Source organism: Sceloporus occidentalis, unplaced genomic scaffold, assembly GCF_023333645.1.
Source record: "Sceloporus occidentalis isolate IW3139 unplaced genomic scaffold, rSceOcc1.0.p SCAF_2, whole genome shotgun sequence".
Lineage (NCBI taxonomy): Eukaryota > Metazoa > Chordata > Lepidosauria > Squamata > Phrynosomatidae > Sceloporus > Sceloporus occidentalis.
Genome location: NW_028316982.1, coordinates 119,360,947 through 119,386,394, shown reverse-complemented (window position 1 = coordinate 119,386,394; position 25,448 = coordinate 119,360,947). Strand labels below are relative to the sequence as shown.

The following is a 25,448-nucleotide window of genomic DNA, read 5'->3' as shown; positions in this document are numbered from 1 at the left end:
TGACTGCTGGGTAGTATGGAGGCCACATATGGTGTGAGTGCTGAACTTTGCCTACCCCTATTCTAGAGCATCTATAATATGAAGAAGTCAATTGCCAAGGCAGCAGTGGAGAGAAAAATCTACCCAAGCCTATACTAAGTCATGATGGTTTCTGTGCCGGTGGCAGAGTAAATTTATTTTGAAATTTAATGGACCCACCCAAGGTGCTGAATCGTCCCCTCATCACCCCCAGAAAATATGTCTTTAAACTAATGTTGAAACAGAAAGAGGGGAAATAAGATGAACACGAATCACTGCAATAATAAACAGAACAGGGATTAAACCTAAACCTGTGCTTCCAACTAGAACAGGCCTTTTGAATAATTGTTGCATGTTAAATCAATACCCAGGTAAATCCCAGCAATTCAATTGGTTTATTTTAGTTAGGGCTCACAAAAGGATTTAAGTCTGACTCTAACAGTTTAAAGCTGTGACTGAAAGACAATTCAAATGTTTAGAAAGAGACATTGCTGCACCATCCATGTCAGTCTGTATGGCATGGTGATTGCCTGCTTCAGAACCATCTCATCTCTTTCGATAGCTCACTTTCTAATGTTTACATTTTCAACATGAAGGAGGTTTCTGATGGGATAAAATCCTTGTGGACCCATGTGAACTCTGAAAAGGTAGAGTTCTGTACAAAATGTAACCAACTTGCTTTCCTGATGATACTGTTCTGTGTGAAGTAAAAATTACCAATATGCTTTAATGCAATTTCTCTTTTCTTTTTAACAAAGAAAAATAAATGCACACTTGATTAAAACTATTAAAAATCATCCATTCATCATCTTACTTATATTACACATGCATCAGATGCCACATCAATTAGCTTGTTATTTGCATGATTGCTTATCTTAAAACAAAATAACTTTTTTTTTTTGTTTAATAATGCTTAAGAGATCGACAAAACTGAAACTAGATTTCCTCCCTCTGGATAATGGCAAGTTCTTTCATCATCAGTATTTGCCTTTAAACAGCTATGTGAACAAAGAATATATTGGGAAGCTTGAGGGATATCATGTTCTTGATCAAAACAAGCTTACAGTCACAACAAAGTCATTTGTGGCGTGTTACAGACAGGCCCTTTGCAGCGTGTCCACGATGTGCTAGGGTTGCCTCGGGGAGGCGCATGCACATGCTTCGCAACCCTAGCACGTCATGCATGCATCGCAGTTGCGCAGCACCATACATACGGCGCGTGTATCTGTCACGTCGCAGCTGCGCAGCTTCCAGACGGAGCTGCGCAGCTGTGATGTAACAGCGCTGTCTTTGGGGCTTTGCGGCACCGCAAGAAAGAGCCGCTTTTTTGAGCTCCTTCTTTGCTGCTCAGCTGCACTGTGCAATTTGTATGCTTCGGTGCAGCTGTGCAGCAAAGAGAGGTGCCGAAGAGGCACCTCTTTTGGGCGGTCTGTAACACGCCACAAATAACAAACTAAGGCTCTTGAGCTGATATATCCTAGGATGTTACTGGTCAATGACTGAATAAAACTACTACTACTACTACTACTACTACTACCTAGGATTTATTGATGATTTGGGATGACAAAAATAATACTTTGGCAACCAAGGAGAGTACAATATGGCCCTCCCTGCCACCTGCCCACTCTTGTCCACTCCCTGGGGAGCTTTCAAAGCCACACACTTCCTACTTGAGCTCTCCTTAGAAGCTGGAAGGTGAGGGGGGGGGGGACTCAGTCTTAATTTCCAAAATTGCTGGAGGCCAAAAGATTGTTGTCCTCTTGGTGCTAATGGAATGCATAGCTATGTGTACAACCCTCAACTCCAGAGTAGGGACAATTCACACATAGTACGTTTGTATAGAAAACATTTTTAGTGCTTGAAACAGCATAATTGGCAAAAAATGTCGATATTATGGCACATGAATACTATTGTCCTCTGCAGAAAGGGCTGTTTTCTGTAAAACAAACAAACAAACAAACAAACAAACACCCACATGTAAATATTGCACAGAAAGAAGTCCAAAACTGCAAATCAGTCCTGGATTTTCCTTGCCTGAGTTTCCTAACACTTAAGAGGCAAGGTTTGGTTTTTTAAATCCATTTTCCATGTATTTTTAAACATTCTTTCCATCCATGCTTCACTGTGGACACAGAATGGTTTTTTCAGGGTTGCACAATCTGCTGAATTCCAAAATTATGCCATGAAATTACGATGTGTAAAAAGGCCCTTCCTCAGGCTATTATTCAAAATCTTTGATGATTAATGTTATCCATTTGATTATTCTAATGAGCAACCTGTTCTCAGGACAAGAGGCTGTCATCAGAACTGAATATGGAGAAACAGAATGTTCCCAATTGACAAAAGGGTCAGGTAAGGCTACATACTATCATCCTATTTATTCTACCTGTCTGCAGAAAACATTTTATGGAGAGCAGGCTTTGACTCAGAGGCAGGAGGAGTGAAGACAGGAGGAAGGAACATTAACAACCTAAGATATGCACAATACTATGAAGCAGAAACCAACGAAGACCTGAAGTAATTACTGAAGAAGGAAAGTGCCATAGTAGGCTTGATATTGAACTTTAAGAAAATAAAAATAATGACCATAGAAGATCTACAATAATTTATCCCACATAACAAGAAAATTGAAAATATCCAGGAGTTTTCATGCCTTGGATCGAACATTAATCAGAACGGAGACTGTAGTCAGGAAATCAGAAGAAGGCTAGGATTAGGAAGAGCAGCTATGAAAGAAATGGACAAGATGATAAAGCCAAAGATATAACTTTGAACACTAAAGTAAAGTATGGATGTGAGAGGTGGACAGTGAAGAAAGCTGGCATAAAGAAAATAAATTCTTTGGGAAGAGGTGCTGGAGAAGAGTGCTGATGATACCATGGGTGGCCATGAACAGAAACAAATGGATTCTTGAACAGATCAAGCCCAAACTCTCATTGGAAGCCAGAGAGATAAAACTGGGGCTGTTGTATTTTGGCAACATCATGATAAGGCATGAATCGTTAGAAAAGACAATAACACTAGGAAAGGTAGAAGGCAGCAGAAAGAAAGGGAGGTCACATGCCAAATGGATGGATTCATTCAGAGAGGCCAAGGGCAAAGGAGGACAGGGGGTCTTGGAGATGTCTCATACACAGGGTCACCATGAGTTGAGGTTTGCTCAAGGGCAGTTAACAACAAAATACATGTTACATACTTTGTAATCCTGGAGTCTACCTATTCACAAGAGACCTATACTTATCGGCAACATTATTTCATTTGTAAGAGAGAAGCAAGTCTGAGTGGCACAGGCCATCCAAGAGGCTCAAATTTTATAAGCAATTTGAATCTACCTCTCCAAAATCCACGTTTCTCCTTTTCAGCATAATAAGATTCCTCATTAGGTTTGGTTTCCAGACCTCTGATCTGATTGTTTGTCCTCTTCACATATTCCATGTTGTCAATATCCTTCTTGAATGGTGGTACTCAGAACTGGACACAATAGTTTATCGCACAGGCCCTGGAACTGGCCTGTTGCATTACAAAAGGGGGGTTGATGGGAATGGAAGGCAGCATAGAACACATCTTAATACACAAGAGAATGCCACTACTGCTGGAAGTTCTCATTACATTCCGGATGTGTTCCCCAGGAGGCGATTTTCAGGAACTATTTAGAAGCGTTCCTGAAAATCACTCCCTCTAAGATGCATCCAGAACGTGATGGGAACTTCTGGCGGAGGCAGCGTCGTCGTCATCGTTGTTGTTCTCCTGTGCGGTAAGATGCATTCTATGCCACCTCCTGTTCCCATCATGCCCCCTTTTGTAATGCGACAGGTCTGTTCCAAGGGCCTGTGTGATAAACAGTTGAGGTCTGACCAAAGCAGAACACAGTTGCACTACTTTTTCCCTCAGTAGGGACACTATGTTGTTGACACAGCCCCATTGGCCTTTTTGGTTGCTGCATCAAACTATTGATTTATACTTAGTTTGTAATGTCCTAAGATCCTTAGATCCTATATAGGATTCCTTTGCTCTTGGCATTGGGAAGTAGGAAAATCTGATTGGCTACTTGGTACTGTGATGTCATCGCAGCCGTTTGAGGAAAAATGAAATAAAAGGAGAAAAATAGCCACTGAAGCAGCAGCAAAGGAGGGGGGAAGATGATATCACAGAAAGTCATGAAAAATATATTTAGTGGTTGCCATTCCCTCCTAAAAATCATTTGATCTCAGCTGGCCCTGCTGCACTACCAGTATGCAAAAAAGGCAAATCCTGAAGCAGATAACTTTGTATACAGATGATAAAGCAATTCTTCATTTGTATTAATCTGAACAAAGGCATATAAATTATTGTCATATTGTTGCTTATTTGTTGTTATTTCAAACACTTGCTATTCTTCCTTTAAGCCAAAAGGTGCACTTAACAAAGCTTTAGAAGCAATGCAACAACAATAAAATCAGTAGAACAAAAATGAAGTAAGCAAATAGTGATGAGCAGCAGTGAATCAACTTAAAGCAGCTGTCTAAAAAATTAATGATTCAAATGGCACACATGCACATAAAAAGTTTTTGTGTAGACAAGTCATCACACATCTCTTGGACAAGACTGCATGACTGAGGTTCCACAAAGAGGAAAAGCCCTGTATCAGATCACCATCCACTGCATTTCATCTCTAATAGACAGGGACATCCAAAGACCCTCTGGGCATAAGTTTAATGACTAGGAAGGTTCATAGAAGCAAATAATCAGTTGGAAAGGATCTCATGATCACTGAGTCCAACCCCTGTTCAATGAAGGTTCGTGTTGGACAAAACAGTTCTTGAGATGTTGGGTTCCTGTCAGGGTTTTAGATACTAAAAGTAGCACTTTAAATCATGCCATTTTAAAGCAACAAGATAGGTTCAATTTACGAAATCCAGCCTTCCAAGACCACTCCACACAACAATACATGGCAGTACTTATAATTCAGATAGGATGCCAGAGGAACATGGATAAAAGTGACCAAGCTATCTTTCTAGCTGACAAACCATCCAGCTGGAGAAAGCTAGTTCATGTTACAGAAGCCATGTGGATCACCATGATATTAGCTTAACCTGACTGCTTTCCTACCAGAATACTGTTTTACTTACTTTTACAATTTTTAATCAATACACTCTAAATGGGTTTAAAGTTATAGTTCGATTATGTTTTAACAATCACTTTTTGCATGATTTTAACTATATACTGTATATATTTGTATCTGTTTTAATTTGTGCCAGTTCTGGAGAAAGGGTGGTGTGATGCTGGTGGTGGTGGTGGTGGTGGTGGTGGTGGTGGTGATCCTTTAGCACAGCTGAGGCATTGATTTTCAACCTGATATATATTTATAAACTTACATTGTTTAGCACTATTTTAGTCTTAGGAAAAGGATGGGAAAACCTTTCTGTCTATGAAATCATAAGAAAAAAAAAACACTGGAACTGAAACAGTTTAGAAAAGCTGTTCAAGGAACAAATCAGAGGATATTTATTCACTAATCCTCCAATCCTGATCATCAGGAAGAAACAGCAAGGGAACATTCTGTTTAAATGTACTGGAATCATGAAAAACCTTTATAGGCTTTTGCTTATCACACAGAATGTTACTTCAATTGCGTTTTGCCCCAAACAAAAAATAGTCTGGAGAATTGAATCTAGGAGAAGAAGGAGCTACTCAGAAAACACTAGAGTACAATGGGCTAACACTGATATGATGGGAATGCTGTGCAAAATATGAATGAACAATATGGCAATTCAAGACTAAAGGACTCGTGTTCCATTTAGAGCTGTTACAAAATTCTGAATAAAACAGAATTGTATTCAAAATATAGGAACCAGTGGCTTGGAACAGGGTCTCAAAACCTCTTGCTGACCCACTGCAAGCCACAAACCCAACAAAATGTGTTTTCCAGGTTGTGTAGGCTACTCTTAAGGTCCATTTTGATCAACAATGTAATTTCCAGATGTGATAGTATAGCATTTCAGGGAAAGTGTCAGTGTACCAATGAAGCTAACAAAAAGAGCATGATGGATAGAACTCTCTGTAGTGTTTTGTATTCTAACTCTGCAAACATGTATTTATTTTGGATTAAAAAAAACATTTTTCACAATGTCCAAAATTCTTATAATTATATACTTGACTAGACTCTTCCATTTCTCTTACTCTCTCTTTTGCCCAACTCTTCCTCCCTTTTTGCATCTTTGAGGGGAAAAACACTAAAGCCAGCACACATTCATAAGCCTTACCCATTTTATCAATGGAAAAGGTCTACCTCCTTTAGCTCAGATAAGGAATTTATTCACCCAGTAGTGTTGTTCTTTTATGAACCTCTTCTAGCTCTATATTCCCATTTTAAATGGGGCAGGCAAATGAAAATACTCAGGAAATTGTAATTCTGGACTGAAAGTGCAGCCCAAACTCACTATTATGTTAGATGTAAGGGATTAAACACAAACCTCTTATTCCATCCCAAATGCATTCAGCCGACAGAACTTTCTTGTGTTGGCAGATCACAGAGATCTGTCAACAGATTGTACTTGAAAGAAAGTCAGAATTCTTCTTCTGCTTGAGGAAGAGTTAGAAAAGAGGTATAGAAGGACTGGGGAAAGAGAGAAGCCAAGTTATGCAAGATCCAAGCCTCCTCCTGCATGAGGGCCCAGCCACAACTCTGGCACAAATTTAGGCAAGGATAAGGGGTAATCCTAAACCATTCTTAAATCCCCTAGGGAGAATTTCATCATGCTTGGGATTGGCTTTAAACATGTTTAAAATTAGGATTGCATGGCATAAAAGCACTGAAATGGGCTACCTCCAATACCCCATTGACAAATAGTACTGGAGGGTAAGTAGTCCAAGGGGCTGAGGCAAGATTAACAGTCAAATTGTATAGTAAGTGCTGGTTCATAAGGCTCTTTTTATTTTGTTTTTTACACTACAAGGGCAGGAGTTAACCCAGTGGAAAAGAGGACAATCTGCAGCAATTAGTTTTAAGATTTCTGCATAGCTTGTCTGTTTCATGCACATTGCATCTTGTAAATAAGGGAAGCTTTTGGCCTGAGCATTGCAGAATGTTCCTGTGGATGCTTCTGAAGAGGCACCAATAGGGTTAGCATTAGAACATCAGAAGTAACAATGGATCTCAGTGTTTCTTGGATTTTTTGGAAACACTGCAACATAATCTAAGCCACAGAAACTCTATTGCCTCTCTTTAAAAAAGAAATAAATAAAGAAGGAACTAAGGAAACAAATGCTCTGCTTTTAGTCTGCCATTTGTGCCTAAGTACAATCCACTCTGCTAAATTCATGTTTTTGATAGGATTAGTCAAGACAGCAGGAGGTGACAGTGCCCACAGTTTCCAAATCTCAAAGGGAAAAAAAAAAAAGGGGGGGGGGCTCATGGACTGAATAATCTAGATGTGAAAGGCACAAAAGAATGTGGGATTCATAGAGATAAACTGCTTTACAGCTCAACAATCTCAAATTCTTTTTCCCTCCCATGTGCATCAAGGAGAAAGTTCGTGGTGGGAAATTTATGCTCTCCGTTTCCACATTTTGTAATGGAGGGAGTTGCTGATCTGGACTGGGGTTGTAGTATTTCTTCAGATGTCTTGACACATACATTTCCACCTAGACCCTTAGACCTGTTCATTGGTTACTGTACTGCATGGTCATAACATGCTTCTCCTCCATTTCCACTTGGGCAATTGGGAATATTTTCACTTTTAATAATCTGAGAATGATTTAATCCAAACTAAATAATTCATCAGTCCTGTCAGTCCTCCACCAGGTTATAACTGATCTGCATTTTTTATGGACAAGCAATCTGACCCTGTCCTTATTTAAATGAAGTCCATTCTTTTTTGACTATTTCAGCTTTATTCTCAGTGCCGATCAAATCAAAAGCTCTCCTCCCTCCATCTTTGTCTCATCCACACCAAGATCTCTCAGCTTTGCCCACCTACTGGCTGTGGATCTGGAGCTGGTAGCATTTCAGAGGAAGCTTTTAACCATTTCCTCCCTTAACAACCTAAATGGGTTTCCAGGACTTCACAACTGTATTTGTACACATCACTTGTATCAGAGAGCACCGCAAGAACGCATTCGTCCCAAGCACCATCTAGTAAGGTTTCTAGATAGGCTGAAAAAACTGGTAAAGAGTAATATAATGGGGAAGAAAAAGAACACTGAAAAATCTTTACTGAGATTTGAGGTGAGAATGACAGAAATACTAAAACTGCAAATGGAGAAATGGACAATACCTTTAAATATTATTGTATATCTTAAAATAAAGAAACAATTACTGATAATATTAGTGTTTTTTTTTAAAAAAATTGTTACACTGCAGCAAGGATTTTTGTCGGATGTAAGGTTATACTAATGGACTATTTAATTATCCAATAAAATAAAGAAAAAATATTTGAGTCCTGACCTTCAATCCTTTCCTAAGGAAAACAAAGGCAGCCAATTAAGTATATATGTGTGTGCATGTATATATATATGTTTTAAATTAACAGAGCATGGGGTAAAAATAACAATAATAAATAGTGGATAAAAAATTACAGAGGAAACATTAACAACAATGGAGCAATGTGATGGAAAATTAAGTACAATACACAACTGTGAAATGTTTTAATGTGGCTACATTTCTTAACGTACATTAACCAAACCCTCTTCCTTTCTGTCATTAAATGAAACTCACAATACAATGGTATCTTTTACTTTACAAACAGAAATACAGGAATCATGTGGAGATGTATGTCCAAAGAAAGCACTCTGTTTAAGGAAATGGACAGCAGTAATCTGTCCATTACTGCCACGCATACTACAAGAAATATTATTATTGTTTTGGGAAAAGTAGTATTAGGACCACAATACTAACTGCACCATACTATCGGCATTAGTGTCATACTAGTATTAGCTGAGATAAAATCAACCCAGATGTGACATTACACAAAGCAAGGGCACAGAAAACTCTTCTGAAGTTCCTTACCCCAGTATGAACCAACCCTATAACAAGATGCCAAGGTCTGCCGAAAAGTATGCTGCTCTTCCTTTTCAGGGACATTATGCCCTGTTTTGACTCTGTATCCATTTTTGAACAAATCTCCATGAGACTTCTTGCGACGCCGGGTAGTTTTATATGTCTCCGTCCGCGCACCCCCAGAGGGGTTGTGATAGACCAAAATCTTACTCGGAATCATCGCTACAGCCCTTCAGGGTTAAAGAACAAAAAGACAAGAACAAGCCCAACAAAAACAGTTTTCCAAGCTCTATGCAAAATCAGTCTAAATGTATGGCCAAAAAAGAAAAGGAAAAGGAAAAAAGGGGGGCAAGGAAACAGAGGGAAAAATAAGAGGCCTATTTAAAAAAGAGAGAAAGTGTTGATAATCAGTCTCTCATGCTGAAAACATGTAAATTGTGAATAGATTGGGGAAGCGAAAGATTCTAGATTATATGTTGTACCAAAATATTATGAGACAACATAAAGTGGGAATAGTAATCTGAAAACCAAAAAAGGAGAGGGGAAAAAAAGAATTTTATCACTTCTGTTCCCTAAAATATAGAAGGTAAACACCAAAAAGAAGACCAAATTGCTGAGACAGAAAGACTGGCTATGCAGATGCTCTTCTGAATTGTGCAAAACCAAGGCTTAAAATGCATCTCCTCCTATCCGGATATTGCCATATAAGCTCCTTTCATACCCCCTCCAACCTGCTTTCTCCCCATCTGGAGAAAACAGTACAGATTACCATTCCTCTAGAGAGAGAAAAATAGATGATGCTTTGATCCACAAACTCACAAAATGTATTTGGTTGTCACGGAAATTGTTCCTTTGACAGTATTACATGTCCTCTGTTAGGTTAAAGCTCATGTATCGCAGTGAGGTCACATAATCAGCCCACTCTTATAGGATTTAGTCCTTATGAATTGGGGAGGGGGAGCTTCTTGAACTAATCCTCAGTTAATGACAACTGAAGTACCAGATATTTTAAGCTATAACAAGGAGTAGGCATAAACAGGCAGTATTTGGTGAAGTTGTGGAAATGGTCAATATTTATACATTTCGTGCTTCCAACTAAAGCTTCCATTCAATGTACTCAGGCTAAGATATTGATCAGGAACATTTTTTAAAAAAAGTTGGGTGCTACTCTTTCATTAAAAAAAAAAAAAGACTTAAGCTTCACCACAGATATACACAATCCATTATGAATTCAAATGCAGCATTCTTTTCTTAAGCTCCACTTTCACATAAAAACTTGCTATTCCAGCCCAAAAGCTGAGCTAATTCAAGGGATTGCTGATCCCAGTACATCTGTTTCTCTTAGCAAAAGCAAGGGAGATCCTCACAGTGCCTGTTCATCATGAGACGGGCCATGCCTGAAGCCCTTTCTACTGCATGACATAAGGGCCTGCTATTGTGGTTGGTCAGAAGCACCAGGCTTTGTTTTCTCCTCCTCCATCTATTCCATCTGTGGCAGCAACAGATCTCTACCCTTAGCCCTTACCTCAGGCACCTCGCTTCTTTCTCCTGTTGTTTGGCCATACCTTATTCCTCAGGCCATAGTAGATAAGGAAAAAGCAGAGCCTTTGTGATATCAGCAATGATGTCACAAATCCCCTTCCCTTTGGTTGTTAACTATGCACATTTTTTCTGTATGTATGGGTTTGTGTTTATGGCTGCTGATGTTGTAAAAGTCTTGCCTTTAACCTAAAGCAGGTAAAGCCACTCGTTTTCCTATGCACTTCCTAAAGCATACAACAACAATAATGATCCTAAGGTGGACATTTTCCTATCTGAAACGAAGAGCCATCCTGTTCCATGTTCACAAGGAGGCTTGAGAATTGAATCTTTCTTCATCACGGATAATGCAACTATCAACAGCATCTGACGGCAGCAGGAGAACCTGGGGAGTTATGTAGCTGACACCAATCAGACATTGTTTGTATTAACCCTGGCTTCCTACTTGACTCAGATATTGGCAAGTGAGTACAAGGACAAAGTCTAGGACAGTGCTTCCCTTGCTATCTGATATGGGGACCAGAAATTACTGTTTTCCATTATGCCAGAGATAAGAATTAGATGTGTGCCCAATTAGACACAATTGTATCTTTCTTTCTTGGAAGCTAGAGAGTGGCAGCCAATAGACCCCTGGCAGAGATCAGCACTGGTTTGAGTAGCACTCATCTAGGAGATGTCATCTTGTATCTCTATAAAATCATTGCCAAAGTAAAATGATTGGTCTTGTCCTTTAGGTCTTTTGTTATTTAAGTTCTTATGGTATGAATATGTATTATTCTAACTAGACAGAATAAGTGTTTTATCCTCCACCTTACAGAGAAACCCTGATAAGCCCACTCATTACTCGCTATCAGCTATTTGTTCTGGAAAATTCTAAGAATTTAGTCTTAAACCACAACCTTTCTTAGAGCCATTTCAGATGTACAGAGAAAAACAAAGAGAAATCCAATCATGTGTAATTCTATAGCACAAACGTGTGGGCTGTTTGACCAAGGACATTTAATTATATAGTAGCAGAAAATACAGAGAGGTATAAAGCCTCTAAAGGATGCGGTGGCTCAAGTGGTTAAGATGCTGAATCTGTTGATTACAAGATCAGCAGGTTGGCAGTTCGAGGCCCGGGTGCCACATGATGGGGTGAGCTCCCATCACTAGTCCCAGCTTCTGCCAACCTAGCAGTTTGAAAGCATGCAAATGGAAGTAGATAAATAGGTACCACTCCGGTGGGAAGGTAAATAGTGTTCTGTGCAATCATGCTGGCTACCTGATCTTTGGCTTAGTAACGGAGATGAGCACCACCCCTAATGGTTGAACATAATTTGACATCCTTGTCAACAGGGAAAACCATAAAGCCTCTAACTAAAAACTATTAATCAATTGTTTCACTGACTGCAGGAATCAATTGATATGCATATTTGTAAAAGAGAAAACCTAAATAACAAAATGGAAAACTAAAAATAGTCAAAGTATTGCTCTGCCAACAGAGAAGGAGATTAGCAGCTGAATAGCACTTAGGTCACTGGAGGTTTCTTGGTACTCATAGAAGCAGCTGAAGGAGGTGCAGATCAGCAGTGTTCTGCCAAATTGAGGTGTGGTTGGGTGGAGAACATCAGCAATGCATCAGGACATCAGGCACAGAACATCAGCAGTGTTCTGCCAACAATGCAAGGTATATGGACAGTAAACAAGGATACACAGAACCTTAAATTCCCTAAGCACAAGTCCCAAAAGAGCCCAAGGTTAGCATAGTTGCTTCCTTCACATTGATCTTAATTGGAAGGTGAGAAAAGAAAAAGAACAAGGAAGTACATAAAAGTTCTCCTCCCACATACAGAGACACTTCCACTGTCTTGCCTGCAGCAAAACAAGAGGGCATAAGAAGGTGATAACTTCACCATAGATGGTCCCATGGACAAGACTGCTGTGTTAATTCATTTCCCCCCTGATGTTTTAAATTACTGGTTGACATCAATCCAAGCTGCTCTGAAACTGCAAATAGGCTCTGCTACTGAGCCCAGACATGTTGCTGCTCACGTCAGCCACAAAGAGTCATATGATATGTAAGTGACAGAGCTGGGTGCCAGCAACTAGTAATATATTTGGGGCTGTTTACTACAGTTGTTTCTTTCTCTTCTGGAAGCTCTCTAGGGACTGGCACTGGTTCATGGCTCATGGACTGGCTCATGGAGCGGCACAAGTTCATGGCCCGCCTGTTTGAATAGTACTGATGTAAAGCATCTCATCTCCAAATGCCTGCCAGAAAAAAAACAGGTAGAAAAAGCAGTACTATCAAGCACTTGGAAGGAGGGCATAAGGTGTATCCTGATTGCTTTAGATCTTCAAAGATTTCATACATACAGAAATCTCAAGAAGCACCACATATTCTGGCTGGAATGGAGACATTTCTGAAATGAATCTGGGAACCACTACTTTCCAACATATTTTACCAAACCAAGAGGTACTAGAAAGCCAGGAAGAAGACAACAATGATGTTTCATTACTCCTTCAAAGAGCAAACAAACAAACCTCTTCTTTTCACAGAACAATTCGCCACAGAAGCAAAGAAGTGATCTCAGGATGGAAAACTGGAAAAATAATCACTTCTCTTCTCTGTCTGCAACTAAGGCTGCAACTAAGGGTACATCTACATTGTAGAAAAAAATTGACACCACTTTAAAAGATGTAGCTCCATCCTGTGGAATCCTGAGATTTGTAGTTTTGCAAGGTTTTCTTTCCACCCTTCTCTGTCCAAAAAGATGCCTCATAAAACTATAAATCCCAGGATTCTGTAAGATGGAGCCATAGCAGGTAAAGTGGTGTCAAACTCCATTATTTCTACACCGAGACTACCAGATTATCAGGATTAGTCTTATGGTTGTACTCTCCTCTCTCCTGCATGCACACAAACCACAAGCCACACCTGAGAGTTCCTTTCAGAGGCAAGAAACACAAGAAGGGTTTTGTTAGAAGACAAATAATTCTATTTACTTTCAGCGAAGTTTCAAGAAAACAAAACTAGATGGTTTCATCCTTCTTTAAATCTCCCCAAAAGAACAGGACGTTTTTTCCACTGGACATCAGACTTGCCAGCTCAGCAACAAAATGGACAGTAAGTGAAAGAAAACTGACTTAGTATTCTGATTTTTTAAAAATAATAATAACAATAATAATAAAAGAGCATATAAAATAAGGTTCAGGAAGGGACTCCCTCAGGACTATCCATATGCATGATTTCATACAAGTACAGCCCTGTATAAAATCTGATACTGGACCATGAAGCTTCCTGAGAACCCAACCGTTATTTTTATTATTTTATAAATAAAAGTTCATCTTTTTGTGAGGTTTTCGGGCTATGTAGCCATTTTCTAGAAGAGTTTCTTCCCGATGTTTCGCCAGCATCTGTGGCTGGCATCTTCAGAAGCGAAACATCGGGAAGAAACTCTTCTAGAACATGGCCACATAGCCCGAAAACCCCACAAAAAACTATGGATGCTGGCCATGAAAGCCTTTGACTCCACAAAATGTTCATCTCTTTGAATTTAAGAAAATGTGCTTGAAACCGTGATAACAACTTCTGGTTGAGCTTCAAAAACTACAAGGGCTGGAGAATAAGGTTTCCAGTAACCAGGATCATTGTCCTCTCCATCATTAGTAGGAGCAGAATAAGTGAGGAATAAAAGCAGAGCCATCAACGAGGTATTGGCCTGTTACAGACAGCCAAAATAAAGCTGCTTCGAGTCACAGTGGAGGTAAGGTGTTTCAATGATGCATGCATCCTACGAGTCCAGAAGTCACACCAAAGCCACGCTCCAGCCCTAAAGACTGGAGCATGGTTTTGGTGTGGCTTTTGGACTCTTAGGACGCATGCATCATTGAAACACCATACCTCCACTGTGACTCGAAGCAGCTTTATTTTGGCTGTCTGTAACAGGCCATTGTTAACATGAATACTAGCCTTCTCTGCTAGAGAGTATCTGTGTTGTATTTCAAAGGAATAAATAAAAAATTTGTAGCAAAGAATTATATGTACCTCACTGCATCACAAATCCCAGTATGCTACAGAATGGAGTCAGGATTCAAGTGGTTACAAACTGCTATAATTGGGTAGGATAGATATGTTCTAAATTCTGTGTAGGATAGGAAGATAAATTAACATGATTTCTTTATAGCAGCATTTCCCAAACTTTTGTCCTCCAGATGTTTTGGATTTCAGCTCCCAGAATTTCTGACTGTTGGCCAAGCTTGGTGGGCTTCTGGAAATTGAAGTCCAAAAAACTTGAAAGACCAAAATTTGGGAAGCACTACTTTATAGCATTTCCAGTTTGCCATTCTCAGATAGTAGTTTCAAGCCTGTTTACAGAGTAAAACTATGCAAACAATTTAAAAGGTGTCATGGCATAACTAGCAGTGGTGTCACCCAGTATGTTACTTTATGGTGTCACACCCCCCCCCCCATTAATCTGCTCCCAAACCACACCACACAGAATCCTTAGCAATGTTTTTTGTACTAATGTTACTGATAAATCATAATTCTTGTATATATATCACTGAATGTAATAGCAAAATTATAACTATACTTTTAAATTGCAATACTATATGCAGAGCCTAAATGTATTTCCGTGTGCATACATGTGGATAAAGTAAAAATTTGGTAATGTGTGGTGTTTTAAAAGAAATTTAAAATAAATTGGCTCAATTTTAGAAAATACTAATAGGGCATATTCTGATCGTATCTCAGATCCAATTACTTTTTTCACATTTTACTAAACTGCTTATGATTTTTAAACATTTTTAAAGACCTGCTTGCCAGCGTTCCAAATATATATATATTGGGGCCTAAATGGAAGTGTTATCTCTCTTACATGTATAAAATGACCAGTTCACTAAAAACATAGCTTTATCTGGGCCAAAGCAAAAGGGATTAGCTGCATGCCCTGTGGTTATATGCATTTGCACATCTTTTTCTCTCTCAATCTGGCACTGTGAGGAGTTCCGACTTCTAATATAATTGATTTTCTCCCCCAAGACTATCTGCATGTCCAGCTGAGAAAATATTCCTTCCATATCCACAGACTGTATGATCCCCAAGCTACAAATGTCCTTTCTGTAAATACCACCCTGTTAAAGGATTTTCTAGACTGTAAAAGATAAAAAAATAAAATAAAATGGTGCCACCATTGCATACCCAGAAGGAGACAGTACTGATATGTCAATAGCTAGTGAAGGGCACAGAATGTGAGGAGGAAGTTGAATGGAGATAAAAGTCAGTTGGTTACTGCTATAGTGAAGAAAGAAGCAACAGAATAAAGCAGGAACAGGGCAGCAGGAATAACCGGAGGGGTGGAAACTAACTGAGAGTTAATATCCAGTCAGTAATTAAGGACATCTGGCATTATTATTACTATTATTATTATTATTATTATTATTATTATTATTATTATTTCTTACCTGCCTCTCCCCATTGATTGAGGTGGGGAACACTAATTAACAAACAAACAACTAAAGTAAAAACAAACATCAATTTGAAAGGACAAATAAGATGTGCATATATCACTACAATCCCCATCTAAATTCCAACATTTAAAATTCATGGATTAGTTGCTTATACTGGGCTCATTTTATATTTACTTTCTCCACTGTTAATTTCTTGTTGTTATATGTTTGATTTATTTATCATACATTTACTACTCAACTGCACTGACATATATTATTATAACCATAATATAGAACAGCTGTGTGTTTTTTTAAACTCTGGTCCTTTTGATCTTAATGTTAAACTTTGATATTTGATGTTGTCTTGTTTGATTTTGTTTTGCTTTGGAAAGCATGAATAAAATAAGCATATTTAAAGCGGATCCCCAAAGAAATGTTTGCATAAGGTGAAATTGCAAAGGGGAGGGGGGAACGGAGACAGCAATCTGTATCAACCCTCATCAGAAAATTTGAACACATAAAACAAAAAAGAAGCCTTGCTGCCTCTACTAACAGAGGCATGGACTATAAGGACTACTGTGCTCCCATCTCCAGATGTTCAAAAGGAGTTGGTGTTCGGTTTGGAATCCATTGCGCAGGATAACATTTGTTGTTCTTTTTCTTTTCAAAAACAGTTTACATTTTTAATTCAAAAGAAATGACAAGAAACAAATTGAACCAAAGCGACAAACACATTTTTTCTTTTAAAAAAGATGACAGTGTCTGAACTGCAACATTATGCTTACATAGACTAGATCAACACTCTCATGGTAAGTGCTAATTGTGTTATATCATCCTTCTGCTGAATATCAGTGTTATGCAACCATCTAAGTATCTACATATGTGCTTTGGCATTCTCCCATAGTGCAGAAAGGAATGCACAATAGCTGTTTCTGCAACCCCAGTTAAGTGCTACACGGGAGGAACTAAATAACCTATAGCTATGTATTATTCGAGAATGTACAATTACAGGTGAAACAGTTTCTCCTGCTGTTCTGCAGCTGTGAACCGAATTGCACAATGGCCAAAAACATATGTATGTAGAAAACTCCAACAGAAGGTGTCCCCTTCTGTAACATTTCTCTTTCTTTCCTTTACAAATAACAACAGTAATTGAAATCTGCCTGATAGCCTGGAGATTTTCTATATATTCCATTATAATAACAACTTTTGTACAATCTCTTTTGTACACCAGAGGAAATGCTCTGATAGAGGATAGCTGTGTATGCCCCTGAACTGTATATGAGACAAAATCATGCCAAATCACAGAAAAATTAGATATTTTGTGTTTGTATTTAGCTAATGCAAGCTGATGCATCAGTTTTCTACCCTCACTATTTACCACAGTTCCGTATACCACAAAATGAACGTCAGATGCATTGCAGTTTTCTAATTCCTGTTTATTACCTTGTGAGTTAGAATCATAGAATCATAGAATCATAGAATCATAGAGTTGGAAGAGACCACTAGGGCCATCCAGTCCAACCCCCTGCCATGCAGGAAATCCAATTCAAAGCATCCCTGACAGATGGCCATCCAGCCTCTGTTTAAAGACCTCCAAGGAAGGAGACTCTATCACCCTCCGAGGGAGTGCATTCCACTGTCGAACAGCCCTTACTGTCAGGAAGTTCCTCCTAATGTTCAGGTGGAATCTCTTTTCCTGTAGCTTGCATCCATTGTTCCGGGTCCTGTTCTCTGGAGCAGCAGAGAACAAGCTTGCTCCCTCTTCAATATGACATCCTTTCAAATATTTAAACAGGGCTATCATATCACCTCTTAACCTTCTTTTCTCCAGGCTAAACATCCCCAGCTCCCTAAGTCGTTCCTCATAGGGCATGGTTTCCAGACCCTTCACCATTTTTGTCGCCCTCCTTTGGACACGCTCCAGTTTCTCAATGTCCTTTCTGAATTGTGGTGCCTAGAACTGGACACAATATTCTAGGTGGGGCCTGACCAGAGCAGAATACAGTGGCACTATTACTTCTCTTGATCTAGACACTATACTTCTATTGATGCAGCCTAAAATAGCATTGGCCTTTTTAGCTGCCGCATCACACTGTTCACTCATGTTCAACTTGTGGTCTACTTGGACTCCTAGATCCCTTTCACACGTAGTTTCATTCAGCCAGGTGTCACCCATCCTATATCTGTGCATTTTATTTTTCCGCCCTAAGTGCAATACCTTACATTTCTCTGTGTTGAATTTCATTTTGTTAGCTTTGGCCCAGCTTTCTAGTCTATTCAGGTCATTTTGAATCTTGATCCTGTCCTCTGGGGTATTAGCTATTCCTCCTAATTTGGTGTCATCCGCAAATTTGATAAGTATGCTCCCAATTCTGTCATCCAGGTCATTGATAAAGATGTTGAATAGCACTGGGCCCAGGACAGAGCCCTGTGGGACCCCACTGGTCACTTCTCTCCAGGATGAAAAGGAGCCATTGTTGAACACCCTTTGGGTTCGGCCGGTCAACCAATTACAGATCCATTTAACAGTTACTTTGTCTAGCCCACATTTTACAAGCTTGTTTGCAAGAATGTCATGGGAAACCTTGTCAAAGGCCTTACTGAAATCAAGATATACTATATCCACAGCATTCCCTTCATCTACCAAGCTGGTAATTTTATCAAAGAAAGAGATTAGGTTTGTCTGGCATGACTTGTTTCTCTGAAACCCATGTTGACTTTTTGTGATTATGGCATTGCCTTCTAGATGTTCACAGAGTTGCCACTTTCATAAACACTACTAATTCCAGCTTTTGCATTTGAATCTTCCCAAACCATTAATAGTGCTAGTGGTTGTGTGGCATGCATAGATTAATGTGTAATGTTTACCTTGTATCTTATTTCATACATATCTTATTTCAAAAGTGCAGCACAGGAAAGCATTCATGAGCTCCTCAAGCTAAGGATCTTCTACTTGAGTTCTTTTCTGGAGGAAAATTCCCTCCACACTCTTTCTAGCCATACCTCCAACAAACTCCCACTCTAGAGCCAGGTCAAATAGTTAGATCCCATATGGAAGACAAAAGTGCATGGAAACAAACAAATAAACACACACAAACACACACACAAAAGGCAGGGGTGTCGGTCAGCCTACAGATCTAAGCCTACCAACTCTTACTGAATGAAATTAAGGAAATGTGCATCCAGAAGCCAGTCCCTGTGATTAGCAGGGGATGACAGTGTGCAGCAGTCAAAATTAATTGTTTGCATAGAAGCAGCAGCAAGAGGTGGAAATGATGCCAGTTATTCAGCTCCTATTTCCTCAGTACCATCATCTAAGATGACTCAGAGGTTCACTAGCTGTCATCCCCAATCATTTTAAATTAAAGCCTGCTAAGTTAACTATTCTGTGTCACAATCATTCAAGGTCCAAACTAGACGTGATGGAAACAGCTACATGTCTTTATCCACATGTCTATCCCACTTACTATTAAAGTAGAAGGGGGGCTTTTCCACATTTTTTTAATGAAAAAGAGGACTGAGAGTGAGGGGACCTCAGCCTGCCTCCATCTTAATTCTCTGCATTTAGCTGCGTCAGGGGTTTTTGCTGCCCAACCCAACTCACTTGCAGTACTAGATGGGCTGGGAGAAAACTGTTTCAGGCAAACAGCACAGCAAGGTTAGACAAGGTTTAGCTTTGTTCACCTGCACATCTGTATATGCTTTTTTAAAAAGCTCCTCCACCTACCTCTTAAATATGAATATTTATTATTGCATTGGAGGAGGGTTATGTTTTTTTATATATATAATTACTATTGTTTTATGTATTGTATTTTATCCTGTTGTAATCCTACCTCGATCTGCAGGGCGAAGCAGGAAATATAAATATATTATTATTATTATTATTATTATTATTATTATTATTATTATTATTGCCTTTAGTCATTTGTTATTATTATTATTATTAGCCTTTATTTATGAAGCACTGTAAATTTACACAGCGCTGTACATACAATCTTTTTAATTAGACGGTTCCCTGCCCTCGGGCTTACAATCTAAAAAGATATGACACAGAAGGAGAAGGGAGTGGTGGAGGGAAAGGGTAAGAGGTCCAGCAGTTCCTCTCTACCTCCAAGGCCTGGACGAAGGCAGATGGACTGGAGGGAGGGTTTGGCTTCATAATGGATGGTTAATCATTTTCCAGGGAAAATACATACTCTCAAGTAGGATAATGCATATACAGTACATAGCAATACAGGAAATGGTTTGATAAACAGACAACAAAAGAAAACCAAATAGCAAGCGACAATTATGCAATGCCTGGGAAGGCTACTCTGAACAGGATAGTTTTCAACTCCGTTTTGAAGCTGGTTAAAGAAGTGATGGCTCTTGCTTGTGGGGAAAGAAGGTTCCAGAAGTGAGGGGCAGCAAGTGAAAAGAGGCGAATCCGGGATGGGGCAGAGGAAATCCTGGGCTGAGACAGTAGACCTTGACTACCAGAACGGAGGGCCCTGGTGGGAAGGTGAGGAGAAATAAGGTCTGATAAGTAAGGAGGGGCCAGTCCATGGAGGGCTTTAAATGTCAACAGCAGGAGCTTTTACTGAATACGGAAAGGGAGGGGGAGCCAGTGAAGGGATGCCAACACAGGAGAGATGTGGTCAGAGCGGTGGGTGGAAGTGATAATGTGTGCAGCTGAATGCTGGACAGAGATTAAAGGATGGAGGTGAGAAAGAGGAAGCCCAGCCAGGAGGACATTACAGTAATCAAGTCGTGAGACCACTAGGGCATGGACCAGGATCTTGGCAGTAGAGGCGGAGAGATATGGTCGGATTTTGGCAATATTGTACAAAAACAATCTACAAGCCTTGGCTGTGGTCTGGATCTGAGGGATACACGACAGAGAAGAGTCAAAGATAAAACCAAGACTGCGGGCTTGCTGGACTGGTTGAATAGAAATGTTGTCCACAGAGACACAGCACAGAATCTAATGAACATTTATCATTAACTTCAGTCCTTATGAAATGTTTTCAAATCACTAGATTTTTAAATATATAAATAAATGGTTGTCTTATAGGAACAGGCCTCTAGGTACCTGTACCTAACAACTGTTATGATCTCCAATGGATGTCAACAAAAACGTTACGTGAGACCTAATTATATTCACTACTACAAACCTTTAAAAGAAACAGGCTTCCAGAGAAGAAAGAAAGAAAACAGAGTTGTTCTTGTTTTGCAGCAATTTCTGTGTCGAGCTGTGCGCTTGAACCCATAAAGGCATAATACTGTCTGAGATCCTGAGGTTGCTCTACTCTGCCCTGAATGTACTCCATTTTGTCTTATTTGGAAATTAAGCAAGACCAGTAATGGTTATTACTTGGGTGAGAGACCATAGGTAAACTACTGGTAACAAAGAATCCCAGCTGAAACACTCAAATGACAGTCACAGTTGACAATACAATTAATCTATGATCTGACTAACTCTTATCAAATGTTGTATGTTTTTCTGTGTTTCCCACACTATTCTCTCTCTCTCTCTCTCTCTGGCTAATTAACTCCTCCTAGTTATTTCCAATTACTTCTACTAACCCTGCTATTCTATGTTCCTATTCAGTTCTTGTATCATAATAGGCCTATGTTAAACAAGCATGTACCACAGGTCTTTGAACTGGAGTCAGCAAAGCCATCTGTGATATCAAGAGCCACATGTTAGTGTCAGGTGTCACAGTTCTTTGGACTTCCACTGGCCTATTTCTTTTGCTATCCCAGTATTTGCTGTTCAGATGTCACTGATGCAAAATTTGTCACATACAGCTGACTGCCTAGATGCTCCAAGAGACTGGTACACCAAAGAGTCCCAGAAGCTTGCAGACTTCATGCAGAAGCAGGAAAAAAGTACAGGCAGGAAAACAAAAATACTGTGAAATATGAATAGTGAAGGATGTAAATATTGTGAATAACCACATTGCAAAGACCAAGATTCAATTCTTGCACAAGCAAGACCAAAACCTGATCCTGAAGAGGAAATCTGTATGCCCCTTGGGTAGATGAAACTGTTGGAAAGTTACTTTTAATGACAACTTCCAGAATCCTGCAGCCACTATGACCAATGGTGTTGTAATCTTTAAGAGTACATTTTCAAAGTTCTGGGTGTAGACAATATTACTTACAGGAAATATGTTTCTCTCATAGCACAGTATGCTCTTGTAAGAAACACTCGCTATCACTCTTCTCCATATCAAAAATCTCCCCCCTTTTCCTGTCTGTGCAAAGGTTCTGCCTTTGTACTTTATCTCATCAGGTATTCTATGTGACAACTTGAAGAGGACATTTTAATATTTCATTTTCTCCCCTCTCCTACATGTTATACTTCAGAAATCACTGAAAGATTGGGTTGTTGACTTGTTTGGTTACAACATATATCCACTTTTTGTACTTTCATGGATTAATACACACACAGAGAGACACACTAATCTGGTCTCTAATCTTGTTTTGCATTTATTTTTACTAATGCTATTTTTTTTACAAAAGCTATGAAATAACATTCAGAAATAACTGTACAGTTTTCTCCTTAATGGAACACCATTTCAATATGCATCTGATACCAAAGCAAGCAAAGATTTTATAGAGGTAAGACAGAAGAGGCTATACACTAAGCATTTTACAGGCACTTTCAATACAAAATTACTTTGAAAAAATAAATGGAGAAATATGGATATTTGAATGTATGAATTTTAATATATTCCTCCCAGTCTATCCAAAAAAAACTTGTAGTATGACATGTACAGAGAATACTCTTTAATTTCTTGCCTCCTCTGATGGTCTATTTTCCACACAAATCCTCAACCCCGGCCTAGATCCTTCTGGGTTCTATTTCTGGGCCAGAAATGGCTGTTTGCTCTTCCCAACTTCAAAACGCTTTCATGAACTAACAGGAATGGAAGTTAGACAGTTATGTTTGTAGCTCAGAAATACCAAAAATGTAATACACGGGCTTCACTTCCACAGCTTTCAGCATAAACTGAAGCAATGGGAGAATCTAGTGGATGGTCCGTGCACCTCATGGCACTGTGTCCATGCACCCCATTATTTTCAATGGGCCGTGAGCATACGCATTTTCCCCCTTACTCAGGGGTGGGTGGGTCTGGAATAGATCCCCACATAAGGGAAGGGAGCACTGTACATCGCTGCAGATGTTTTTGACATCCAAGCATTAGATACACAGTGGTGGTGTCCACACAGATGTAAGGCAACATTCCTGCCCTGTTCCAGCCCTGATCTTTTGAGATGACACCTGGGGTGAAAATGGATGAAACACAGGGTGATTCTACAGAATAAAAAGAGTCCCTTTTCACTTTGGATAAGGGCAGAAATTCCAGAGAATCCCCTGGGAGGTTGAATTGCCTGCTGGGATGGGGATTGGGGAGGGGAGTGAGCCACTGAGCTCTTCCTATCTGAAACTTCCAACTCCCTGCCATAGCACATTCATTTTCACATTGTTGCAGTTCCTATGCTGCCATTCCTTTTACAGACATGTAGATTGATGGCACATACATGCATTAGCCCAACAATATCATCAGTCCAGTGCACCAACACTCAATAGAATGGTCATTTCCCCCACAAGCCATAGGAAAACATAGGAAGAAGGGGTGTCCTGGGGAGTGTGCAAACAGTGCAAACTTGGACAACTTCAACAGGAAAGAAGAAACCCTTAAAGTAAATAAAGTTTGGCTACCCGTCCTGAAGAACACCAAAACCAGGACTCAGCAAATGCAAATGAGAAACCACTCAGGGTCAGGGGCTTTCCCAGCAGACAATGATCACCAATTAGCAGACACTAATCCTCTTTTGCATATCCTCCCACCCTGATGCCCTGCCATCAACAACATAACAATACACTAATTAATATGAGAATCACTTCTCCTCACCCAGGGTCACACAGTACACAGTTCTTTGAAGGTCCCAGCCACAGATGCTGGCAAAACATCAGGAATAAACTCTTCTAGAACATGGCCACATAGTCCGAAAACCCCACAAAAAACTATGGATGCCGACCATGAAAGCCTTCGACTTCACAGTGCTGCTGGAATCAGCCCATTCTGGTCATGGTTGTGCAAACATCTTGTCCTCCCTGTGGATCCAGAAGTCCTGACAATAAGACAGGCTCTCCCATTAATGCAGACATAGCCACTATGTTGCAACAAAATGAAGAGGTTCCATTTGATGCTGAGCATTCAGCTTATATTAACTGTTCTAATGAGAGCTGTGTAATATTTACTCTATTGAAATACCCCAAAAGAATTTCTAGAAAAACAGTGTTGTAAAGAATTCCTTCTTTGCTTTCAAAACTTTTAATCTTGCCTTTGCACCTTCACGTCCGAAATTTTGTTCTGTCTTGTACAGGTATACTTTAGTTAATGCTGTCTAGTTAAAAACAAACAAACGAACAAACAAAAACATTCCTTTCTGCAAAATAATTTTAATTCCATCCAGCCATCTTTTTCTCCTTTTCTATCTAGCTGGAAGATTTTTATTAGCAACATTTGTACTGGGAAGATAGTGGGAAAGGGCTGGAAAAACTCAGACCATTGGTGATGGTTGCAGCAACATCTCTGCAGTAAACAATAAATCCAGAGTTGGGAAAGAATGAGATTCTTTTCTAGTCATTCCCCCATAGCTGTGTGAGCCTTCCTACATCACGCAGCTAACTTCAGAATCCCTTACTGAGCATGTGTAAAGAGCAAAACAGTGAAAAGGGAGCAAAGCATAAGCAGAAAGCAGCATATGGCACACCCACATATGACATGGGTGCACTTAATGGACACATAGAAAGAAGCATAGTAAATATTAATGACAAACACTAACATGTATGTGGCAAAAGTATAGCTTTCTGATATTTGATATATTAGTGGTGATTTCAATAACTGAGAATCTAGTCTGATTATATTAATATAATATTCCTTTATCTGTTGTTGTTGTTGTTGTTAACTGCCTCAAGTTGATCTCGACCCATGGTGACCCTGTGGATGAGATATCGACAAGACCCCCTGTCCTACACTGTTCTTCTTGGTTCCTGCAAACCCATATCCGTGACCTCCCTAATACAGTCCATCCACCCAGCATACAGTGTTCTTCTCTTTCTACTATCCTCCACCTTTCCTAGCATTATTGTTTTTCCAGTGAGTTGTGCCTTCTCATGATGTGTCCAAAGTACGACAATCTCAATTCTGTTGTATTGGCTTTCAGGGAGATTTCTGGTTTGTTCTGCTCTAGGACCCATTTGCCTGTCTTTTTGACCATCCATGGAATCCTCAGAACTCTTCTCCAGCACCACATCTCAAATGATTTGATTTTCTTCATAGCCTGTTTCTTAATTGTCCAACACTCACATCCATAAATGGTAATAGGAAATACAATGGCTTGTATGATTCTAACTTTTGTGCTCAATTGTATATCTGCATTTTAGGGCTTTTCTAGTTCTTTCATAACCACTCTTCTCCCC

The 25,448-nt window shown here is 39.5% G+C and overlaps 1 protein-coding gene across 15 annotated transcripts in view; it reads right to left on the bottom strand.

The window, feature by feature from the left end:
- LOC149318932 (calcium-activated potassium channel subunit alpha-1) overlaps positions 1–25,448 on the bottom strand; it is a 627,293-nt gene that overhangs the window by 244,116 nt on the left and 357,729 nt on the right. Inside the window, exon 1 of one of the 15 annotated variants that reach the window (XM_089510726.1) lies at positions 9,005–9,630. The exons of the other annotated variants lie outside the window; for them this stretch is intronic. Coding sequence (XP_089366852.1) covers positions 9,005–9,215 — 211 coding nt within the window. The 5' untranslated portion in view covers positions 9,216–9,630. Of the gene's footprint in view, positions 1–9,004; positions 9,631–25,448 lie in introns of those variants that run through there. 15 annotated transcript variants of the gene reach the window in all.